At 40.9% G+C, this 20,685-nt stretch overlaps 1 protein-coding gene across 4 annotated transcripts in view; it reads left to right on the top strand.

Moving 5' to 3' along the window:
- The first annotated feature begins 744 nt into the window (after positions 1–744).
- KIF2A (kinesin family member 2A) overlaps positions 745–20,685 on the top strand; it is a 60,349-nt gene continuing 40,408 nt past the window's right edge. For all 4 annotated transcript variants that reach the window (XM_054002930.1, XM_054002927.1, XM_054002929.1 and 1 more), the window contains exon 1: positions 745–1,011. In XM_054002930.1, the coding sequence (XP_053858905.1) occupies positions 948–1,011 (64 nt within the window). In that variant the 5' untranslated portion in view covers positions 745–947. The remainder of the gene's footprint in view (positions 1,012–20,685) is intronic.

The raw sequence follows: 20,685 nt of genomic DNA, 5'->3' as shown, positions 1-20,685 counted from the left end.
CATTGTACCAGGTTGCTCAAGGCCTTAGTCAGCGTGGGCTTGATCAGTGCCTGGGTTGGGACATCATTCACAGCTTCCCTGGGTAACTGTTCTAGTGTCTCACCACTCTCACAGAATTTCTTTCTAACATCTAACCTAAATTTTCCCTCTTTCAATTTGTACCCGTTATTCCTTGTCCTATCACTACAGTTTCTGACAAAGAGCCCCTCTCCGGCTCCCCTGTAGGCTCCCAAGATGGATGGATGCAGCTGACAGCATGACCTTCATATATTAATGAAATATTCTGAGTTGGAAGAGATCCAGAAGGATTATCTACTCCAACAGTTAGCCCTGCACAGCATATCCCCAGGAACCACACCATGTGCCTTCCTTGGACGCAAGAGCTGCTGGCAGGCTGGGGAGCAGGACGACCACTGCTAAGCTGCTCTGCTGTGCACATGGGAACCGCATGAGCAAGCAGCAGGTAGATAAAGCTATTACATTAAGGCTGCAGAGCAGCTCGGCCACCATCTGGTGCTGCAGGGGAGCGTGTGTGTGGTATGTGGGATGTGTGTGTGCGGCAGGCCGTGCCCAAGGCGACGCGGGCACTGCGGCCGAGCCTGGCCCCGCCCGGCGCCTCGCGGGGCGCCCGCGCCCCCTGCGCGCGCCCGCGGCGAGGGGCGGGGTCGGGGGGCGGGGGCGCCGCGCGGCCGCAGCTCGGTCGCCCCGCCCCCTCCCGCGAGCCGGTGCCGCCGTGACGCCGCGGAGGCCGCGCAGGCGCAGCAGCGCCCGCGGCGCCTGTTGTATCCGGCCGGCGCCTTTTCTCCGCTCCCCGCCTCCTCCTCCCCGGCCGCCCGTCGCGGCCGCCTGTCGCCGCCGCTGCCTCTGCCGTGCACGGCCTCCCCTCTCTCTCCGCGGTGTGGCCGGCCGGCAACGCCTCCGATCTCCCCCGTGCGCCCCATGAAGCGATGGCAGCGGCCAACTTCGGCAAGATCCAGATAGGGATCTACGTGGAGATCAAACGCAGTGATGGTGAGCGGGCCGCGGGGGGCGGCGGCCGCCGACACCCTACTCCCCCCCCCCGTCCCCGCATCCCGGCCGGGCGGTGCCGCGCGCGCGGGGCGCGGGGGGCGGGCGGGGCCGCGCGCGCCGGGGCCCATTGTGTGCGCGGGGCCGGGGCGGGGCCACGCCCGGCGCGCGCTGCGGTTGTCAGGGGAGCACGGGCGGGGCCGGGGGGGGCCCGGCGGGGACCCAGGGGAGACCCACGGGTGGGGCGGGCACCGAGACGTGCAGGGTGGCCTTGGGTGGAGGGGGTGGGGGGGGGTTCGGACCTGGGTCGGTGGGAGGGGAGCGGAGGAGCTTTTGGCAGGGAGGTAGGAGGGCCTTCGGGGAGGGGATGAGGTGATGGAAAGAGGGAGGGAGAGAGGAAGGAAAGGCCTTTCGCTTGAAAGAGGTAACTTCTTGTCTGCTCCGGTGCTCTGAAAAATGACACAACGGTAATGCCCTGACTGGAATGCCTTTGGACATTTCCATCACTTGGCAGAAAGCATGATGTTATTATTTCAGATGTTCTTTGTGATTAAAATGTAGGAAGTGTACTTGCTATTTATGCCCCTGAGTTGTAATTTCTCCATCGGGGATCCAGTGTTTCTCGTCTTGCCCAGCTTCTCCTGTTGGGAGGATGTGTGATGCTATCTGAAAATACATGTGAATCAAGGAGGCGTGTGTTTAGGGTGCTAACTCTTCATATTTGTCTCTGGAGATATTCAAAGCCCACGAGGATGTGTCTTTATGTAACCTGCTCTAGGTGACCCTGCTTTGGCAGAAGGGTTGGACTAGATGATCTGCAGAGGTCTCTTCCAATATCAATAATTCAATGGTTCTGTCTGTTAAGAGAGAACTGACATGGGAAATTGATCGAATCAATGGCAGGTCACTCATGACTTCAGCTCTTGGATTTGAGTGAGAATTTGTAATCTGTTCTCAGCCTCTCTGAGATCTGTGAAGCCTGCTAAACTGGGGTGGGGTTCTACTCAGATTTTCTGGAAAGGTTTTGTTGTTGTTGCTGTTGTTGCTGTGTGGTTTTGATTTTTTTTTTCCCTGGGATCTAGAAGCTTCCTAAAGAGTAAGCAGATGTTTCTAAGGGAAGAGAGATGTGGAGGTCCAAGGCTTTGAAGCCAGCGGCTTCTGTCATGAGGCAGAAAAAAAGCAGCCAACAAGCCTTATGCTGCTTGTCTTTCTTGTATATTCCGTGCTGCAATTCAGCCCTTCAATAAAATAATGGTTGGTCTTGGCTGGACACTGGATTACACCCAACCCCTCAATTTGTGCCAAATGCCCTGTTTGCCATGTGAAGAATCTGATTGGTCTAGCAATTATTTTCATAACTCCTGTGCATCTCTGTCTGGGATTTCAGAAAGCCTCACAGTAGCATCTTGTAAAACTTTTTCTGATGTCTATTTGAACTCCTAAGAAACATTACTGTTTGATTTGTATGCCTTTGTAAATTAGGCATGAAAATGCTCTGCTGCTGTAGGATTCTACACACTTTTTAATATCAGAAGTGGTTTTGGTAACTCTCAAATATAACAATACTTATTTTCATTACTATTCATGGTTTATGTATTTTGCTGTATCACTGAAAAAGGTGATGCAGCACATTGAGTATATTACTCATCAGTAATATGTACGAGGGGGATGTCTTCACAGCAGTTGCTCAAACTGTAGGGTTTTGAGAATTTGTGTTAAATTGGTCCATGTGTGAGCAAGACTACACAGTATTGTATATAGGTACAGTGTCATAAGTAAGTAGCAGGTCCTAGTTATTGTGATGTGTCCTTGTTTTTCTTTGTGACTGAAAGAGATGTCATATTTTGGCTCAGGCTACTGCAGCTAACTGTCATTCTCTTCCCATTAAACTGTAGGAGAAAGTGTCCTAGGTATGTGGAAAAGAGCATTTTGAGGGAGATATGGAAGGACAGCCAGCATTAGATTGCATTGCCTTATAGAAGGTAGTTTTCTAACCTCAGCTGCTGTTCCACAGCAGTGGAAATCAGTCTTACTGCTGATGACAAGGTGAGGGTCTTACTGCTTGTCCCTCTGTCGGCTGAATTGTTCCTACAGACTTTCTCCCATCCAGTGTGTCTAATGATTTTTTCTTCTGATTATTTAATACGTTAATTGATGATTTGATTGACTAAACACACTAGAAAATTCTTGGATGTGCTAGTTTTCTGCACAATTAGTGTGTTCCAATAGCTTGTAGAGGGATCTGTGACCCCGGCAGTATCAGTATGTAGCAAATATACATAGTCATAGTCAGGATGACATGGAAGTCTTTACATGTGATCTTCTGGATCTGCTCTTCCCAGAGCTGTATCCTAGGAAGAATCAGGGCTGTCTATCGTATCAGCTGCTGTTGGCTGAGAAAGAACCATTAAAACGGTTTAGGAAACTCTTGGAGAGAAGAATGTGTTCATATCAGCTTTTCTTGTTATGTATTTTCTTGTCTGTATTGACAAGAAAAACGAAATATTGTTTTGAGAGGTAGAGATAGTAATTCTTTAAGTTTTTCTTACTTACCTCTTTATTTGCTGAATCCAGAGAAGACTAGTTTTACTTAGTTAATGGTGTCAGTAAAAAAGTGTGTGGTTTTTTTCATCTATCTGCCAGTAATCTTAAACATTTTTTTCTGAACGCCGAGTTTTATTGATTCCAGAGAACTGTTTTTCCTTAAGTAAAAAGAAAAGCTAAAAGAAATTTTTTTGGTGAAACGTGATTGTTGCAAGTAAGACCAGAACATTCTGGAAAAAATAAGTTGCATATTCTGTCATTTTGACAAGTTCTAATTATCCTGAAGTGAGAGATTTATTGTGGGACTGAATAGGAAATGAATGTTGTACAAAAGAAAGGCATTGTTAGAAGTCATGGCCAAAAACACATGAAAAACAGTTTGGATAAACTCCTGCATTTTCAAGAGCTGATGTTGCAGAGCTACTTGCTGTTTTTTTCTCAGTGGGTAAACATCCTTATAACTGTTACCTACAGCTGTAGATAATATTTCTAGTTACAGCTGGAATAACTAGTTATGTTCATGTATCATAAGAGGTACTAAGTGATCACCTAGTCCAGGTTTTTATAATAACTTCCGATACTGAAATGTACTGCTTTGTTTAATTTATGCATATTGTTTGAAATATGACTAGTCTGTCTTGGAAATGGGAAAGAACTATTTTGTTTTAGGTTGCAAATTGCTAAGAATGGACTGCGTTTCCATATTTGAAAAAGGTGCTTTTTCACATGGAAACTTAGGGCAGTTAGTAGGAAACCAGAAGGTACCTGCCAGACTCGGGGTATTGATCCTGTCCAGATGTCCCTTGTTGAGGTCTAAAAATAGGCATTTTTCTGTTGATGAATTTCCTTTACACTAATAATAATAGCTGGCTGCTTTATGTGTAAACTTGCACCTGTATCTACACTTCCTGTGCATTATCCCATTAATGATGACAAAGACCTGTATAAGTATTTGTGAAAAGAATCTTTCACTTTTTTTTTTACTCCATAAATGCAGTTTTTGCTGACACAAGATAAATCACTTCTGCTCTGCATCCCTTTAGTAGGTTAATTTTTTTTCCTTTTTCTGTCCATTTCCTCCTCAGACTATTCCTGTTTCCTCTGTCTTTGCATATCTGAAACACTACCTAGAAAGGCAGAGAAATTAATTACGTATTTGCTCATTTTGAAAGTGGGATGGGAGAGAGGGAGAGGCAAATACAATTCTGACTTTACTGTATCAGAAATAACACACAGGCATGAGGAGAAGGGACACTCTTGTAATTAGGAAACCTACTTAAGATTTGACTGAACTTTCAGGGAAGGAAAAATGCTGAATTTTTAAGGATTAACAATCAAATAGTGTAAAAAAAAAAAGATCATGACTTTATGCCCATGTTTTTCATAATACAAGAATAGGAGAGCTGTCAGTGTTTGAAGAGGAAAACTTGAAATTGTTAAAAGAACAAAGGACTAGGTACAGTTATCACATGAAGTTTGTTACCAGAGGAGATTGAATCCAGAAGCATAACAGAATTTTAAGAAGGATGGTGTTGTGGTTTGACATGGAAGTGAATTTTTTTCCAGGAAGTTGGGTCAAACCAATCAGTGGTCAGGTTTGGATATTGGCACCTGGAGTGACCACTGAAAGTATGGACATGCCTCTGAGAACACAGGGGGTTAAAAGCAAGAACTCCCAGGGGAACTGTCTCTTTTTTGTTCCGGTCGTCAGAGAGTGCAAACTCTCCCCTGCCCAGCCATGAGCTGGGTGGGGGAGGGGAAGCCACGCGGCCTTGTCCAGGTAGGCCGAGGGGCTGAGGGTCTGGAACTGAGCCAGCTCCTGTGGACAGAAGGGTGGAGAGAAACTGAGATGCTTTTGTCCCCCCCCTCAGAGAGAAGGAGACAGAGAGCCTGATGGCACCTGGAGATTTGCCGGCAGAGGAGAAGGAGAAGCAGGGGGATGTTGCCCAGTGTGGGAGTCGAGAGTGCTGGGCAGAGATTTCAGCCGTCCAGGGAGTCTGAACTTTTAACCCTTTCTGGGAAATGAGGGCTTTGTAAAATATTACTCCTCCTTGATTTGCAGTGGAAGAGAGAGAGTCCAGGACCTGAGATGTTCGAAGAAGAAATTTTTAGGTGGGAGGAGATGATGGAGTAGCTTTTGGCTGGACTTTTCTTGTTAGCCATAGACTGAATCAAATTCTCCTGCAATAGAGACTGCATTTTAGGGGGATGCAGTGGTGACCCAAGGAGACCTGCTTCAGCAACCACCAGTGAAGGAATGACATAACAGAGGAAAGCTGAGGAGGGAATGGTGATGTCCTCTGTCTTCAGGAAGAAGATGATCTCTGTTCCTGGACCCTCGGCCCCAGGGGAGGAAGAAATGGGGGGGACTGTAGTCCCAAGATGAGAAGCTGAACTGTTGTATCTTTGGGTCCGTGGCAAAGCATCCTTAAGGGAGCCCTATGAGCAGTCTGTCCATGCACGGTGGTGAGAGCACTGTGACATGGAAAGGAGAGTGTCACACTGGCAGATTTTCTCCAGGCAGTTGCCATGTGTGACAGGGAAACACAGGAGGTGGCAACTGTGTTTCCTGGGGTGGTCTATGGCACAAGAGAGACTTCTCTCTCCCTTGATAGACTGAGTATTGATTATCTGAAGGGTAATTTGATCAGGAATCCTGGGTGATGTTTCATGGTGGTTGTTTTGGAAATTGGGAGGAGTGTTTTAGAGGGTCCTCATCCTGGATTTAGTGTGTGTGTCTTCTATAGTAGTAGTAGTTTAATAAAGGTTTTTTCCTTTGTTATTAAGCTTGGGCCTGCTCTGCTCTGTTCCTGATAACATCTCACAGCATTTATTTGGGAAGGTGTATTTTCATGAGGGCACTGGCATTGCGCCAGTGTCAAACCATTACAGATGGTAGGAATATCTAGTTTTATAATAAAAACTAAAAAAAACCCAACCAAAACAGCAGCAACTGTAAATAGTTTCTCTTTTTCCTGAGTCTGTAGTTTAAATAACCTCTTACTGATGTGAGGTGGGAAGAAATCTTGCCTGTGGCTGTGATGTTTTTAATTGCCTACTTAAGAATTTTCTTCATTTGTGTCTGTAGCAGCTGGAACTGGTTATAGTAGGGGATAATCCATTCCATCCAAAAAACCTACTGGGAGTTTCCTGCTCCTTAGTCTTCTAAAACATCTTGGTAATTGTTTTCATCTTCAGAGGCAAATGGGACTACATTTTAGCAACAGTCAGGGCTATACTTTGTTTCTTTAAATTCATGTTTCTCAGAGTTGAGAGTTCGGTAGCATCCTCTGTCTTCTGGGTAATCTTGTATCTTCATGTACAACTCCCAGTAGCAAGAATGATTTTATAGCAGGAGAGGTTTAATGATGCTATAAAATTTCTGTTCAGGTTTGGGTAGTCACCCTATTTTACAAGCTCTTGAGGATAGATTTAAATGGTAATGTGTTTTTACTCTTTCCTTTGGTGACATACATCTATTTGTTCCCTATGATTAAGGTTATTGTTACCACATTTAAATCATTTGACTGAATTACCTAATCCCTCTGTAAGCTGTACAGATACAATGTGTCTTTGTGGTTCCATAATAGCCAGAATACACCCATGGTTTCAAGTCTGCTGTTGCTGGTCCAGCTAATGAGTCCAACATTTAGGCTTATCTGGTATAGGTTCTCATTATTATATCCAAAGTTTCTCGAGATTTTTCCCTCAAAAAAAATTGACCAGGAGAATATGTTAAATTTTTTGTCTCCTTTTTGGAGTCACTTTTTTATGTGTTCAGCTTTCATTAAGCCGTGAATTTTCATTGTAACTCAGATTCTCAGATATTAATGTAGGCCTTCTGTATTTTGTGGAAATAGCTCTTTTACAAGATGAATAACAAAAGCTGAGTCCTGTTCTTCAGAGAATCTTCTCATCTTTCTTCCGTAAATGTGTTTAATACAGCATTATTTACTGGCACTAATGTCTTTAGAGCTGTATGTGGGAGCTAGTATTGCATGTTTTTCCCCCAGTAATCATGTTATGGGGGAATCTGTTCTTTATTTAATAGGTAAAGTTATTGTTCTGTGTACCCATGTTCTCTGATGGCCTGTTGCCTGGGCCTAATGTTGCTTGTCTTTTCTTCTTACGGCTTTATCAATGGAAGACTTTGCTGTGCTGCTATGGCACCAAGCATCACTCTTCCTCTTGTGAAGGTGGGGCAAGACAATAAACTATAGGGAAAAAGTCATGCTTGACTGAAGAGTAATGTTATTGCAGAAGCATCTCTTTCTGTTTATTATAGGAAACAAACTAGCCTTTTGAGTTTCTTTTCATACATCCACTTACTGTGGAACAAGGTAGAGAAAAGAGTGAAGTATTTACCATGTGAGCTTTTTTCTCAGAGCACAAAATCTGTAGCATATTTATTGTGTTGACTTGTGAAGTGTGCTTGTATGGTTTTTTGGGATGTTTTTTTTGGTGTTTGAGGAATAAGTAACAGAATGGAGTAAATTAACTTAATTGCTCTGTTACTGTTGAGGTTCTTAGTTTGTAAACATTTACTGCTTATATCATAAAGTGGGATTTTTTTCCCCAACTTTTCTTCCTGTCTTATATTTTGTTGGGTTATCTTGTCTTCTTCACCATACTGTATGCCAGGATTTGGGATCAGGAAGAGAATGCAGTGGTCAGCCTCTGGTGACCACTAAAGTGTGTTCCCTATAATTATTTGCATTTTGTGTATTCCATAGAGGAAAATAATTCAGTTACTTTTGATACATTAAAGGTTTACTTTAACTTCAGAATTAAGTTAAATTTCTAACGTGATACAAGAAGAAAGATATAGAAGTTCACAGTAAGGACTAGTAAGCAGTCCAGTAGTGAGAATGTATACAAAATATAATATATGGTCAGGCATGATGGTATTGGTGATTTAAAATTGAGAAGACATTTTTTTAAGACATTGGATTTTAGTAGTCGATTTCTCATTGTGGCTCTGTAGCATAGATAAAACTGTTTAGAGGTGTATATACTTTCAGTTTGTATTCCCAGAGGTAGGATAGAAGATTTTTGTCTAGCTGCAATACATTCTCTGTTATATCTCTTAATCTATTTCAAAAACACAAAAAAGCTTTCAGATATATGAACGGTTCTTTTTCATTGCTTGAAATCGTATGTGCATTTTCCAGATGTACGACTCATATCTTTTCAGAAGTCTTTTTATGTTTTTGAAGATCCTTCTAATGACCTTTTAAAACATTTGCTTGTAATTGTACATTCCAAACCTTTAGGTTTTACTTTGACTTGGTATTTGGGGTTTTATTTAAATCTCTCTCTGTCTATATTGGACTGAATATAGACATAAAACCAGATATTCCTAGCTATAGTGTTTGGATCAATTTTTCTTGTGTTTAGGCAGATGTTTCCCTACTTATGTAAAACTGTTAAACACTTTTCATAATTAAGTTATCTACAGTTACTTTTGACTACTAGGATGTCTAACTTTAGACTGCTTTTCTCTGCCTGCTGCACTGGGGTTAGCTTTTAGTTTGATGTCTCATAGGGAAGTGAAGAACGGACGGCAGGGAATTTAAACTATGATTTAGATATGTCCTTTAGATAGAAGTTGTCTGAAACTGTTATATCCTCAAACCCATTCATATTGTGTATGTATGGGCATATGTGCTGTTCTCTTTTCCTGCTCTAGTTACTCTTCTAAAAATATTTACAGTTTTGTATTGCTTGTGGGTACAATTTAAAAAAAAAATTTCATTTAAAGAATTAAACAGTTTGTATTTTCTGTTGTGTTCCAAATACATGTATAGGTGGGTGATTGTCATGATTTTCCTACACTTATGACTTCTGTAAAGGGATCCTTTGAATTCTGTATTAAGAATTTAGTCATGAGACAGTGTTGTCTGTGTCTGATAACCTGGAAACATGCTTTGTTCATATCCCCAAAAGGAATCATGATAAGGTCAATTTTGACCTTAGAACATTCACATACTAGATTTGCTAGAAGTCAGTGAATTCATCTACCATTGTTAAATGCTTTCCTGACATGGAGCCCGCTGTGGAGGCAGAGCAGGGGCCTTAATGTTGGTCTCTTGTGCCATGATTCTCTGCGCCTGATAATTGCTCCAGGGAAATTGTGCAGTAGTTCTCAGGGAGGTTGTTACAAAGATGGCATTGCCATTTCCTCATTAAAAAGTGTTCTGCAAAGCTAATTTTGCTGCATTTGAATTTAGTCACTGCTAAATATATAAAACTAGGTTTTATATTTGTTAGACAAAAGGCAATAAAACTGTGTGTAAAAATGCATTAGTTTTACCTTTCTTTGATAAGAGTATGAATTTATCAGACTATGCTTGTGTGCTTTTCTTAATGTGTGTAGTGCACTGAACCATTTACATGAACAGCACATGCTTAGAAGACTTCTGATAACTCTACTATTACTGTCTAAATTCAGTTGTTTCTTGTTGCTAGGAACCCAAGTTAATTTTAGAATTGCTTAAAAGGAGTAAGATAATGGCTCTTAAAGACAACTCTGTAAAACTGTGCCTAACCAAAACTTTTAATGATGGTTTTCAAAAGTGTGAGTTATCAATGAAATTTAAGTAAGCCACTTGATCAATATTTTCCTTTTGCCTTCTTAAAAATTGTATCTTGTTAAGCAACAGTGGATCTGATACTGTATTTTGACTCTTGAAAGATGGATGAGGGATTTTGTTGCTTTAAAGGCTTGAATATGGTAGTAGATTTCTTTATTTTGTTTTATTAAAATAAAAATGCTTTCAGAGTAGCTTAGTTTTTATTCAGTGGCAGTTCTTGTTCCATCAGGCATAAACTGCTTGTGGGTTTCCCAGGCTTCTAAAGGGGACAATTGCTGCATTTTCTGCAACTGATGTAACACCAGCGCCATGTAAAACTAATTGGACAATCTCAGTCAGTGACAAAGTGACTTGTAGATAACAAAAAGTCTTTTACTTTGTTTTCATTTTTAGGAGTTTGTGGTAATTCTGTTCACCTACTGGAATGTTAATTTACTTTCAAGTTATCAGAAATCTCATTGAGCTGTGACAAGTTTTCTAAGTTTGATGTTCTCTTGGCTCTTATCAGGCACTTAAAGATTTGTGTAATCCCAGGTATCAGAAGTGTATTTTTTGTCTTTTCTGTTAATTACAGAATTGTGTATTTAGGAATTGCTTCAGTGGACAAGTACACTGGATGTATGGGTGGAGGGAGATGGACAGTGGACTTTGTCTAAAACTTTCTCTTTGAAGCATGGTTTGCCACATACTTGTGCCGTTGCAGAGTTTGGCTCTAGAAATTTTGTTGCACAGGTGGAGTGTTGCACAAGTATGGAGTTTGAGGAGTATTTCCAATGATCTGTAGTTGTTTGCACAACTGATCTGTAGAACTGTGTCATTTATAGAGATGTGGGACTGCATAGTGATGTGCTAGTGAAGATCTCTGGCTGTAGGAAGAGGGCAGTGGAAGTAAATTCAGCTTGAAGCACATGAACACTTAGGTTTTTGATTACTCAAAAATTCTAATTCCACTTTGGGTTATGTTTTCTTGTACATCTGTATTTTTATTATTTGTACTTCAATGTAAATTTTGGCATTTTAGTACAATAGGAATTCAGGTGGTGATGAATAATGTCAGTATTTTAATCACGACCAGATGATTTTTAAGTTATGATAAGCTTTCATCAAACACAGAAGAATTAAAACACTAAAAGTTTTCTTGTTGGTTTGAACTTTTAGAACCTTGTTAAGCTAAAATACAAGCTTTAAACTTGCATGAGAATGAAGTCTTCTCACTTTTGAACTGGAGCAACAGTTGACAGCTCTGTAAATGAATTAAGTAACAGTATATGTTCTTACTAAATATAGTTTTGTGAAGTAAAGGGAAAAAAAATTCCAACAAACAACAAACTGATGGGATGGTTCATGAAAAGCAAAGGGTACCATTTTGAAAATATCTGTAGAAGGTGCTGTTAAAAAGTTTCTGTGTGATGCAGGAAGCTGTTGTTTTTAGGCAGGTATGGTTAGCTTCAGAGAAAGTAGAGAAAACCCTCAAAAGAAGGTCTTGGCCATTTATTCAAACAACAAACAAAATGAATAAGGAAGAAAGAGAGGAAGAAGACCAGCCAAATCATATCAATCTTTTGCAGATGATATTCACCAAACTATTTTAATCCACCACAATCTCAAATCCTGTTACTAAACAAATTTCAACAACCACTTAACCTAAATGCTGTTTGAAAGACCGTCCAGGTTTAATACCGAACAGCAACTAAGTACCACTGTGCTGTTTGCTCAGTCCGCATACCTCCACCCTGGTGGGATGGGGAGGAGGATTAGAAAAAAAAAATTAAAACTGTAGGTTGAAAAAAGAGCAGTTTAGTGATTGAATAATAATAATAATAATAATAGTGGTAGTGGTAAAATTAGTAACATAATTGTAATGAAAAGGGAGAACAATAGGAGAGAGAGAAACAAAATGCCAAAAAAGGCACGTGATGCACAGAACAAGGTCTCACCACCTGCTGACCAGTATGCAGCCTGTCCCCGTGCAGCGAATTGGACCCTCCCAGCCAACTCGCCCCAGTTTATACCCTGGTCTAGGTATGGAGTGACAGGATCATAGAATGATTTGGGTTGAAAAGGACCCAAAAAATTACCCACTACCACCATCTCATCACTCTTGCTATGGGTCTTTCACTAGACCTAGTTGCTCAGAGCCCTATCCAGTCTGACCTTGAAAGCTTCCAGGGATGGGGCATTCACAGCTTCTCTCAACAACCATTTCCAGTGCCTCACCACCCTCACAACAAAGAATTTTTTTCTGAATATCCAGTCTAAACCGACTCTATGAGTTGAAGGCTCTCTATGAGTTGAAGTCTGTTACCCTAGTCCTATCCCTACATGGTATTGTAAAAATAAAGAGTATCCCTTTAGCTAGTTCAGGTCAACTATCCTGGTTATGCTTCCTCCTAGGCTCTTGTGCACCTACTCACTGGCAGAGCATGGGACACTAATATGTCCTTGATTTGGGTAAGCACTAGCTAGCAACAACCAAAGCATGAGTGTGTTATCAACATTATTCTCTTACCATGTCAAAAACAAAGCAGTATACTGGCTGCTAGGAAGAAAAATAACCATCCAAGTCAGTGCCATACCAGGAAATACCTGAGCTGAATCTAAGTTTGCTTGCATGTTAGAAATGTAATGAAATTTATACTGAACACAGAGGCCTGGATCTGCAAAAATATATGAAGAAGTATTCTGAGAGTAACTTTGAGAAGCAGTTTTAGAAGTTTAGAGAAGCTACCTGCAAAATTGTTCTAAAGGTCTCCAAAGAAAAGTAAATGCACAAAAATATGTTAGATTATATTCAGTTTTACAAAACTATAAAAAAACCACAAATGTATAAGATACTGAACTATTCCTGCAAAGTATTTACAAGTTATGAACTCATGGGACAGGTAGAGATGTTGTTAGTAGGAACTGAATGGAAACCTTCACTTATGTAGCTTCAGTACAAGAAAAATTTGCTAGAGGATAGCAAATATGGTTCTGTTATACATTGATGTCTTGTTCTCATTTGAATAAAGTTTGCATTTGTGCTTTATCTTTCTTAAAATTGAGAACTGGAGTGGGTTAGTATGGGCTATGGGAGGGACCAGCAGGTGCTGGAAAATTTTGTAGGAATTTTGGAAATTGGTAGATTATTGTGTCATTTTGGGTTTTTTTACACTTTAAAAGGGATATTGCTCTGTGAATATGTGACCAAATTTTTACTTTATGAATGGTAAACGAAAACCTTTTCCTTCTTTTCTTTTAAGACTTACTGAAATTGGAGAAAGCTGGGTTTTTTTTAAGGTTCTGAAGTAGTTTTTCTTTTGGGGGGATTCTTCAATCTCCTTACTACTTACAGTACTTGCAGTAAGCTCACCACTTCTGTGTGAGGTAGACTAGTGAATCAGATGGGTGATTCATCTAGCCCCAGCAAATAGGGGCTATTTAGGGAAGCATATCAGCCTTGTCTCTTTCCAAAGTTTTTGTCTTGCCCCACTATCCAGAATTACATCTAGGATGTTAGAAGTACAACTTTTCCTAGTCCTAGGAATTTATAAACCAGTTGTCTGTGGATTTACTGAATACCTTTTGGACCAGACTTCTACTGCCTAACTCTTGCAGCCACAAGATTGAGAAGTTCCCTCGTTTCTGCATGTAAAAATACATTTTCATCTGTCTATAACCTATGCCTTAAGAGACCACTCCCAGCTTTAGTGTTGCAGCATTTGGTCAATAAAAGTTTTTACTCATTTTGTTCTTTATGATTGTAAAGCTCAACCAAGTCCACCCTCAGTGTTCTCCTTAAAAGTGAGCAGTCTTTACCTGCTTAATATCCTCATTCTCTTTTGTTTTCTTAGTTGTCCTTCCCTTAACCTCCTCTAATTCCACTACATATTTTTTGTGGCGTGCCATAGTACTTGAGATGTGGGTGTACCAAAGTCTTATTTATATTTTGAAAAGGATACTTGCTTTCAACAACTTATTTTGTCATTGCAGGTGCATGTTTAGGCACTGATGTTTTGAGAGAGCTGTGTCAACTAAAGGATCTCTAGAGCTGTAACTTCTAGTTCCAGATTCAGCATTATAAAACTGTAATTAAGATTTGTTTTCTTTGAATGTGTTATCTTCCCTTCAATGTTTGTCTTGGATTGAAAGACAGGAAGCAGGAACCTCCCTTGGAATGGAAAATATGACCCCCTTCCCTCTGAATTATTATAACTTTGAAATTAAGGGGCTTTCAGGCAAAGAGATGAGAAAAGGAATAACAGTTCTTTACTAGTGTGTGTATGTATAACAAGGCAAAGAAACAGCAACAACAGCAGCAACAACAAACAAGAACAGAAAACTCAATAAAGCCTCTTTTGGCTTTAAGTATTTCCCATTCAGTGCAGTTCTGGTCACAGCTGGCAGGGGCACTGCTGGCTCCTGGTGGGGCAGGGGCTGCGATGACTCCCCTGCGGCTGCAGGGAGCACTGGGCTGCGGCTCCGGCTGTCTCCCTCACGTGGTAACAGCGACGCAGGTGGTGGACGGGATGGGAAGGGGCTTCAGTGACAGACTATCCCACTGCCCATCTGGATAGCAAAAGGATCTGCAGAAGGAACCTCGGAGCAGGGATTGGAACCCTGGGTGGGGCTCACCCTGGGCAGCAAACAAGAGGCAGCAGAAACTCTGCAGTTGTAGCTGGAGCCACAGGGCATCCTGGCAGGCAAGGGGTGTGTGGCTACAGTGTAGTGAAAAACCAGGAGCAGTAGCCGGGGAACAGGACAGAGGCAGCCTGACTCTCCGAACAGGGCAGGGAGAGGCTCCCTGGCAGGAGAAAGGGGCTTGGGGATCCCAGGATTTCCCCTGAGGCACTCCAGCAGATGGTGAAGGATCCTTTTTTTTCAATGAGGCAGGTGCCAATAACGTCCCAGCTCAGTGGCTGCTCTCACGTGCAAAGGCTCACCAACAGCACAAGAAGCAGGGCAGGGCTGGGCTCCGACAGTGGCAGTTCCCAAACCAAGCAGCAAGCTCGACAGTCCCCCTCGGAGGCCAAGAGAGTAAGATACCTAGGAGCTGTGCCTAGTCCCTTTTCCCCCAGCCCAATTCTCGTTGTAACTCTGCCCCTTGGAGAGAAAGTATTTATGTCTTTTGTCTCTCTTAAGTACTGATCGTTATTGTTTCTTAGCAACCAAAATGGGAGAAAATTCCCTAAGAGAAAGAAAACAAAAGGAAGAAATCCTAAATCCCAACAGTGTTGAAGCTCATCTGCCACTTTTTTCTGTACTCCCATATATTTGGGATGACTCTTTTGGAGTCATCTAACTACCCAAAGAAGTTGTCTTGTCAAAGGATCAGATGGTCAGTTCAGTGTAATGTAGTATTACTGAACACCAGGCTCAAGATGTTCTGCAAGTTTGTAGCTAATGTTGTGAAAGGCCTATATAATAAAAGAAAACATGCTTCTCTTTCTGGATGCCCTACTTCATTACTTGTTTGCATGCAGTCTCATTGTACAGAGGATTAAAATATTTCACAATTTGCACTGTTTTGGCTGTGAGTTTACCTTGCACCTCATTTTAACCTAGTGTCCTGGTACCATGATAATTCTCAATGCACATGTACTAGTCCACTTCCTGGCTCTTGTCTGGAGTGAACCAGATGACCTGCCTCCTACAGAAGACCTGAACTCCTGTGTCTGATTCTTGAGGAGAGGCTGAGTTGTATAATTTTGTCTGTTGCTGCTTGGACAGTCCTTTATTTTAGTAAGCATCATACTTTCATACTCTTGTGCATGTGCGCAGACATGCAGCACGTTTGCCTATTCATGCTCTTAAAGGCATCATCGTAGGAGATTGCAATGCCGTTTTCTCATTTTTGTGTAGGTCAAGGTGAATTAAGAGGTCGTGATACTCTGTGTGTATCCATATAGATACCATTTGGGACCATGGATGCATCTGTAACAAGGATTCAGTTCATATAGTAAATGGACTTTGGACATATATCTTCTGATCGTATTTACATCCTTTTACTGTGCTTTAGTTGACACAAAATTCCTTTTGGATGAAATGTAACTGTAGGGTATATGCAAGATAGGTGCATGATACACTCTGGCAAAGCGTATTCAGACTGTGATGCTATACCATCCCTGTGCAAAACACACAGTATGAACGGCTGATCCCAAGCACCACCAGCTTTACTCTGCAGACCTCTCTGTGCCTGTTGCAACAGTGTGCTACTTGTTACCACAGGCACAGCTGAGGGACCTGAGCTGAGCACTAAAGTGCTGTGCATCCAAGCAATATACCATGAAAGATGCTGATTCAGGGCAGTTGTGAACATGAAACAACCCCATACCAGTTGTCTTAGGTTTTCTGTCTACAGTGTGGTCTGAAAGAAAGGCAAAGAAGGGATTTTCAGGACATTTTCTCTTACATCCTAGTACTGCCTGATGCTTGAGAAAGAAGATGTTGGTCATGGGTTATGCCATGCTTCAGTAAGACCATGACACAATCTACCTTGACAGCAAATGCTAGATCCTTGTCTGAGTTCCTTCCCCTGTACAAAGAGAAAGACTTCTGTTGTACCCCAACAACAGAATGAGCATAAGTGAATAAAAAGATTTTAGGCCATGAAGCAACTGACGATCGCATTAATACCAATTTCAGAGGACATTACAGCTCATTCTGCTTGATTTTGCACTAAAGTAAATGGAAAAATTGCAAATCGAATTGAATCATTCATACAGGAATGTACAGGACCTTGACTAAAATTAGTAGCAAACAGTGGAGGACAGATAGTGAAGTGCTTCTAGTCTCTGTGTCCCAAACTAGTGTGATAGAGATGAAGCAGGTTAGCATAATGTTGAATCCTGGAGTTGAGTGTGCGGTGACCTGAGTTTAACCCTGCCAGGGCATCAGGGTAGGAGAGGCTTTATGCAGCACTGCCAATATTGACAATTTTGTGAAGGTAAGCCGTAAGTTTCCCTGAATTTAATAAACTATTTAGTAGAGTATGAAAAAATGATTCAGATGAAGTTTAGCACAAGAAAGATAAGGTGCTGAAGACAGGTGATGATAGTGTACCTAGTAATTTTTAACTAGCAACGTAACTCCTGGGATCAGTTTTGGGACTGGCTGGCTAGTTTTTCCCAGCCATTAAAGTTATTAATTCCTGGTCATAACACAGAAAGTAACACTGCTTCTGGGAAGCTTCATTACTTCATTAGAGTGTGATTATGTATCTGGAGATGTATGTTGTGCTAGAACATTAAGAGGTGTGAGAAATGATACTCACTTTCAGAAAATTTAGAAGGTTTATTACAACCTTATCAAAAATACAACAGAAGACTGAACAGAGAAGATAATACAGTGCTGGGAGCAAAGGATTCTATCACCATGTGCTCATCCACACAATGGACATTCTGGCCTTTAACCTTTTAGCCCCTCCCAAAGTCTTGTAAATTGGCTCCTTCTTCTCTGTCCAGTGGTGGAGATCACTTTCTTACTGTCTTGATTGGAGGCCAGGTTTTGCCACAGTAACAAGCTGACCCTCCCAAATGCCCCAGCTACCCAGGCCATCCTGTGATAACAATGCGAGGGAGGGGGGGAACATAACTATACATCTACAAAACTTCTCATAACATATACATAATATTTGCTGTAGGAGCGTTGGTTGGTAGGAAGGTTGGGACAGACGGAGACGAGAGATCTCTGAAGTCAGGTGTTGGAACATGCGGTTTATTATAAAGTGCGTGGGTGCAGGGGCCCTGCTTAGAGATGCTAGCTGCAGCTTGGAGCAGGCCCAAAAGAGCAAGAGAGGAGAGAGGCAAGAGTAAGAGAGCAAGAGAGGGAAGTTCTCGTTACAATACAATAAATCTTCTTCTGTGCTGAATATTCTAATTTTCTAATTTTCAGTAATATTTTAATTTTCACTAACCAATGTAGTACAAGATACAAATTCTATAGCATTTACATACAGCCTATAAGAATCATGACATTATCATACTGTGTTACATTTTAAACCCTAAAAACTACTTTTTGGACCCCTTCTGCCAAGCTAGTAGGGTCTGCTCTGACCCTTGGACCTGTCTGCAAGCAGAGGGTATTGTGTCATCAAAAGGGGATTACCTTCAGCCAGCCATTGTTTTCCAGTTGTTCAGTAGCTAAGGCTTGGTATCGTAAAGTTTGCTTTCATTTCAATCTCGCTTATAGTTTCTGTATTCTCCAAATCTTTTGCCAGCAATCATATTTATAAAGCTTTCCTCTTTCATCTTCCCCAACAATTTGCCCTTTAATTGTGAGAGTTAACTATCTCATTACTTATCTATAACAGAGGTGTAGAGCAAAACAACTGAGGTAAAAGTGGCACAAAGTGAAGATCCTATTGCTACAGATTAGGAGATCATAGAATGTAAATGACAGGTGTAAAAACATTCATATTCTAGCTAGTCACAAAGTAAGTGTGCACAGGGTGAAATGCCAAGAGGAAAATCAAGTGCCATTTCAGAATTACTGTTATTTGGCAATGAGTGCTCCTGTAGAAAGTGATCTGAAGGTTCTCTGGGATATTTCATCTCTTGGTTGATGGTGTTGGAAAAGCAGAAGACTGAAACAGGTAGAGATAGTACTTGTACAGGTATGTTTGTATAGGCTATAAAAGAGAGCATAGAGTACTATGACTGTGAACACATGAAATCTTTAAAAAAGTTTGTATATATTGGCATCAAAGTGCTAGTTTTCAAACATTTCAAAGTGAAATATTTTCGTTTTACTGAAAATTTTATAGGGGACTTAAAACAGCATGTATTAGATAAGATTCGAAGGCACTTCCTTCCAAATAATTTTTTCTGTGGGTAAGTTAGTAAGTTGAGAGTTCACCTACTCTTAAAAATGATAGGATGACTGGCATGGTACAGCCAAGATAACTTGATGGTAAGTATTGAGGTATCAGTGCATCTGTTGGCATAATAATGGGACACTTTCTCATTAATTCAGCTGCTTTAGTAACATGTATCCTGTTTCGTAACATGTTCCTCTCTGATGCTGGCACCTCTAGAGGCAATATGTAGTGTAAATTTCCCAATGCCACCACGGTGAGATGCTGTTGAAAACCTTTTGTGAAGCCAGTGCTATTACTGCCATTGATTTCACTGGCAGTTGAAGCTTCTGAAAGCAAATAAAGACAAGATGTTTTAAGCAGAGATTTTTAATGTAAAATAGTTTGTTTTGAAATCTGCTTAAAAGGATATTAACACCCTACCCCCAAAAGAGACTGAACCTGCCTTGAAGGGAAATAAAAAACAAAGTGTTCCTCTAACTGGGGAAACCACAAAACTTGTTTTGAGTGTAAAGGGAAACTTTAGAGATCAGCCTGCAAAATGATGTCAGCAGAAAAACCCACCAAATCACAACATGACAAGACCAGAGATAGAAAATTATTAGAGAAGCAAAAACCATGACAGCAATGTGGGGATGCTACTCTTGGTAACTTCTTTAGAGAAGGTGCTTCAGTATGGATAGCTAACAAGTTCTGCTAGGCTGAACACAGTTAGTTGTGATTTAGTGGTTCAAGTGGAGGGGCTTGTTAGTGTTGGATGGATGGGAAAACAAAAAGTCACCTACATCCTGTTTGCTGATGAGGAACATTAAATGTACTATTTGTATTTTGAAGCTAAATGTTATACACAGCTCAGTCACATGTCTGTGTGTTGTTTATTTCTCCCCTCCTCATTTCTTTGTGGACTGTCAGTAATAATCTGTGAACCCTGTTTTTCTAAAGCACTATATTTGGTTGGTACTTGCACAGAAATTACCTACATACCTAGCTTGAGATATTTCAGAGTTTGGTAGCTTTTTATGTAAGGGCAAAGATTAAGTTGGATTTTAATTCAAAGCTGGAACATACAGGCAGAAACTTGATTTGGGTAATATTACTTTCTGTTCTCAAAATCTCTGTCTGTTACATTGTAGATATTTACAGAGATAATAAGATGTGGTTGTAACATATGTGATGTATGAAGGACTTGAGTATTGCTGTCATAATTTAGATAATACAATGGAATGACTTGGTAGCAGCTAGGGATGATTCACAAAAATAATTAAAATTTATTTAATTAAATTGTGTGTTATTTTTAGTATTTAAGAACTTGCTTTAGAAATATTGTAGGGACTGTGCATGTTTAATGTCCATTCAATGCTGTGATAACAATGTAACTAAGGTAACAGACAAGATAATAGAGAAGGCTGGCAAAACTGAAATGAATTAGTATGATTAAGTAAAACAAAAGTGGTGTAAAAGTAGTAGATATAATAAAAATAAAATACGATATCCACTGGTTTATGGATAAATGAAACTTTGAAACAAAATAAAATCAAATACATTTGGTGTTGTGGAGAAAGTAGCATCAGTCAGCAGTAACTGCTGATTTTTCCTGGAGGGATGAGCAGCAGGAGGACTGTCTGTGTAGTGCAGGGAGGGCTATGACAAACAATGATTTGTGTGAATAGGGACATCCCCATAGTTGACACTGATGGAGACACCAAGCCAGGAATTCCCTTTTTCCTTGGGATTCTTTCTTAAAAG

This window comes from Vidua macroura, chromosome Z, assembly GCF_024509145.1.
Source record: "Vidua macroura isolate BioBank_ID:100142 chromosome Z, ASM2450914v1, whole genome shotgun sequence".
Taxonomy (NCBI): Eukaryota; Metazoa; Chordata; class Aves; order Passeriformes; family Viduidae; genus Vidua; species Vidua macroura.
Note: the sequence above shows the minus strand (reverse complement) of the source record. Positions and strands in the feature narration are given on the sequence as shown.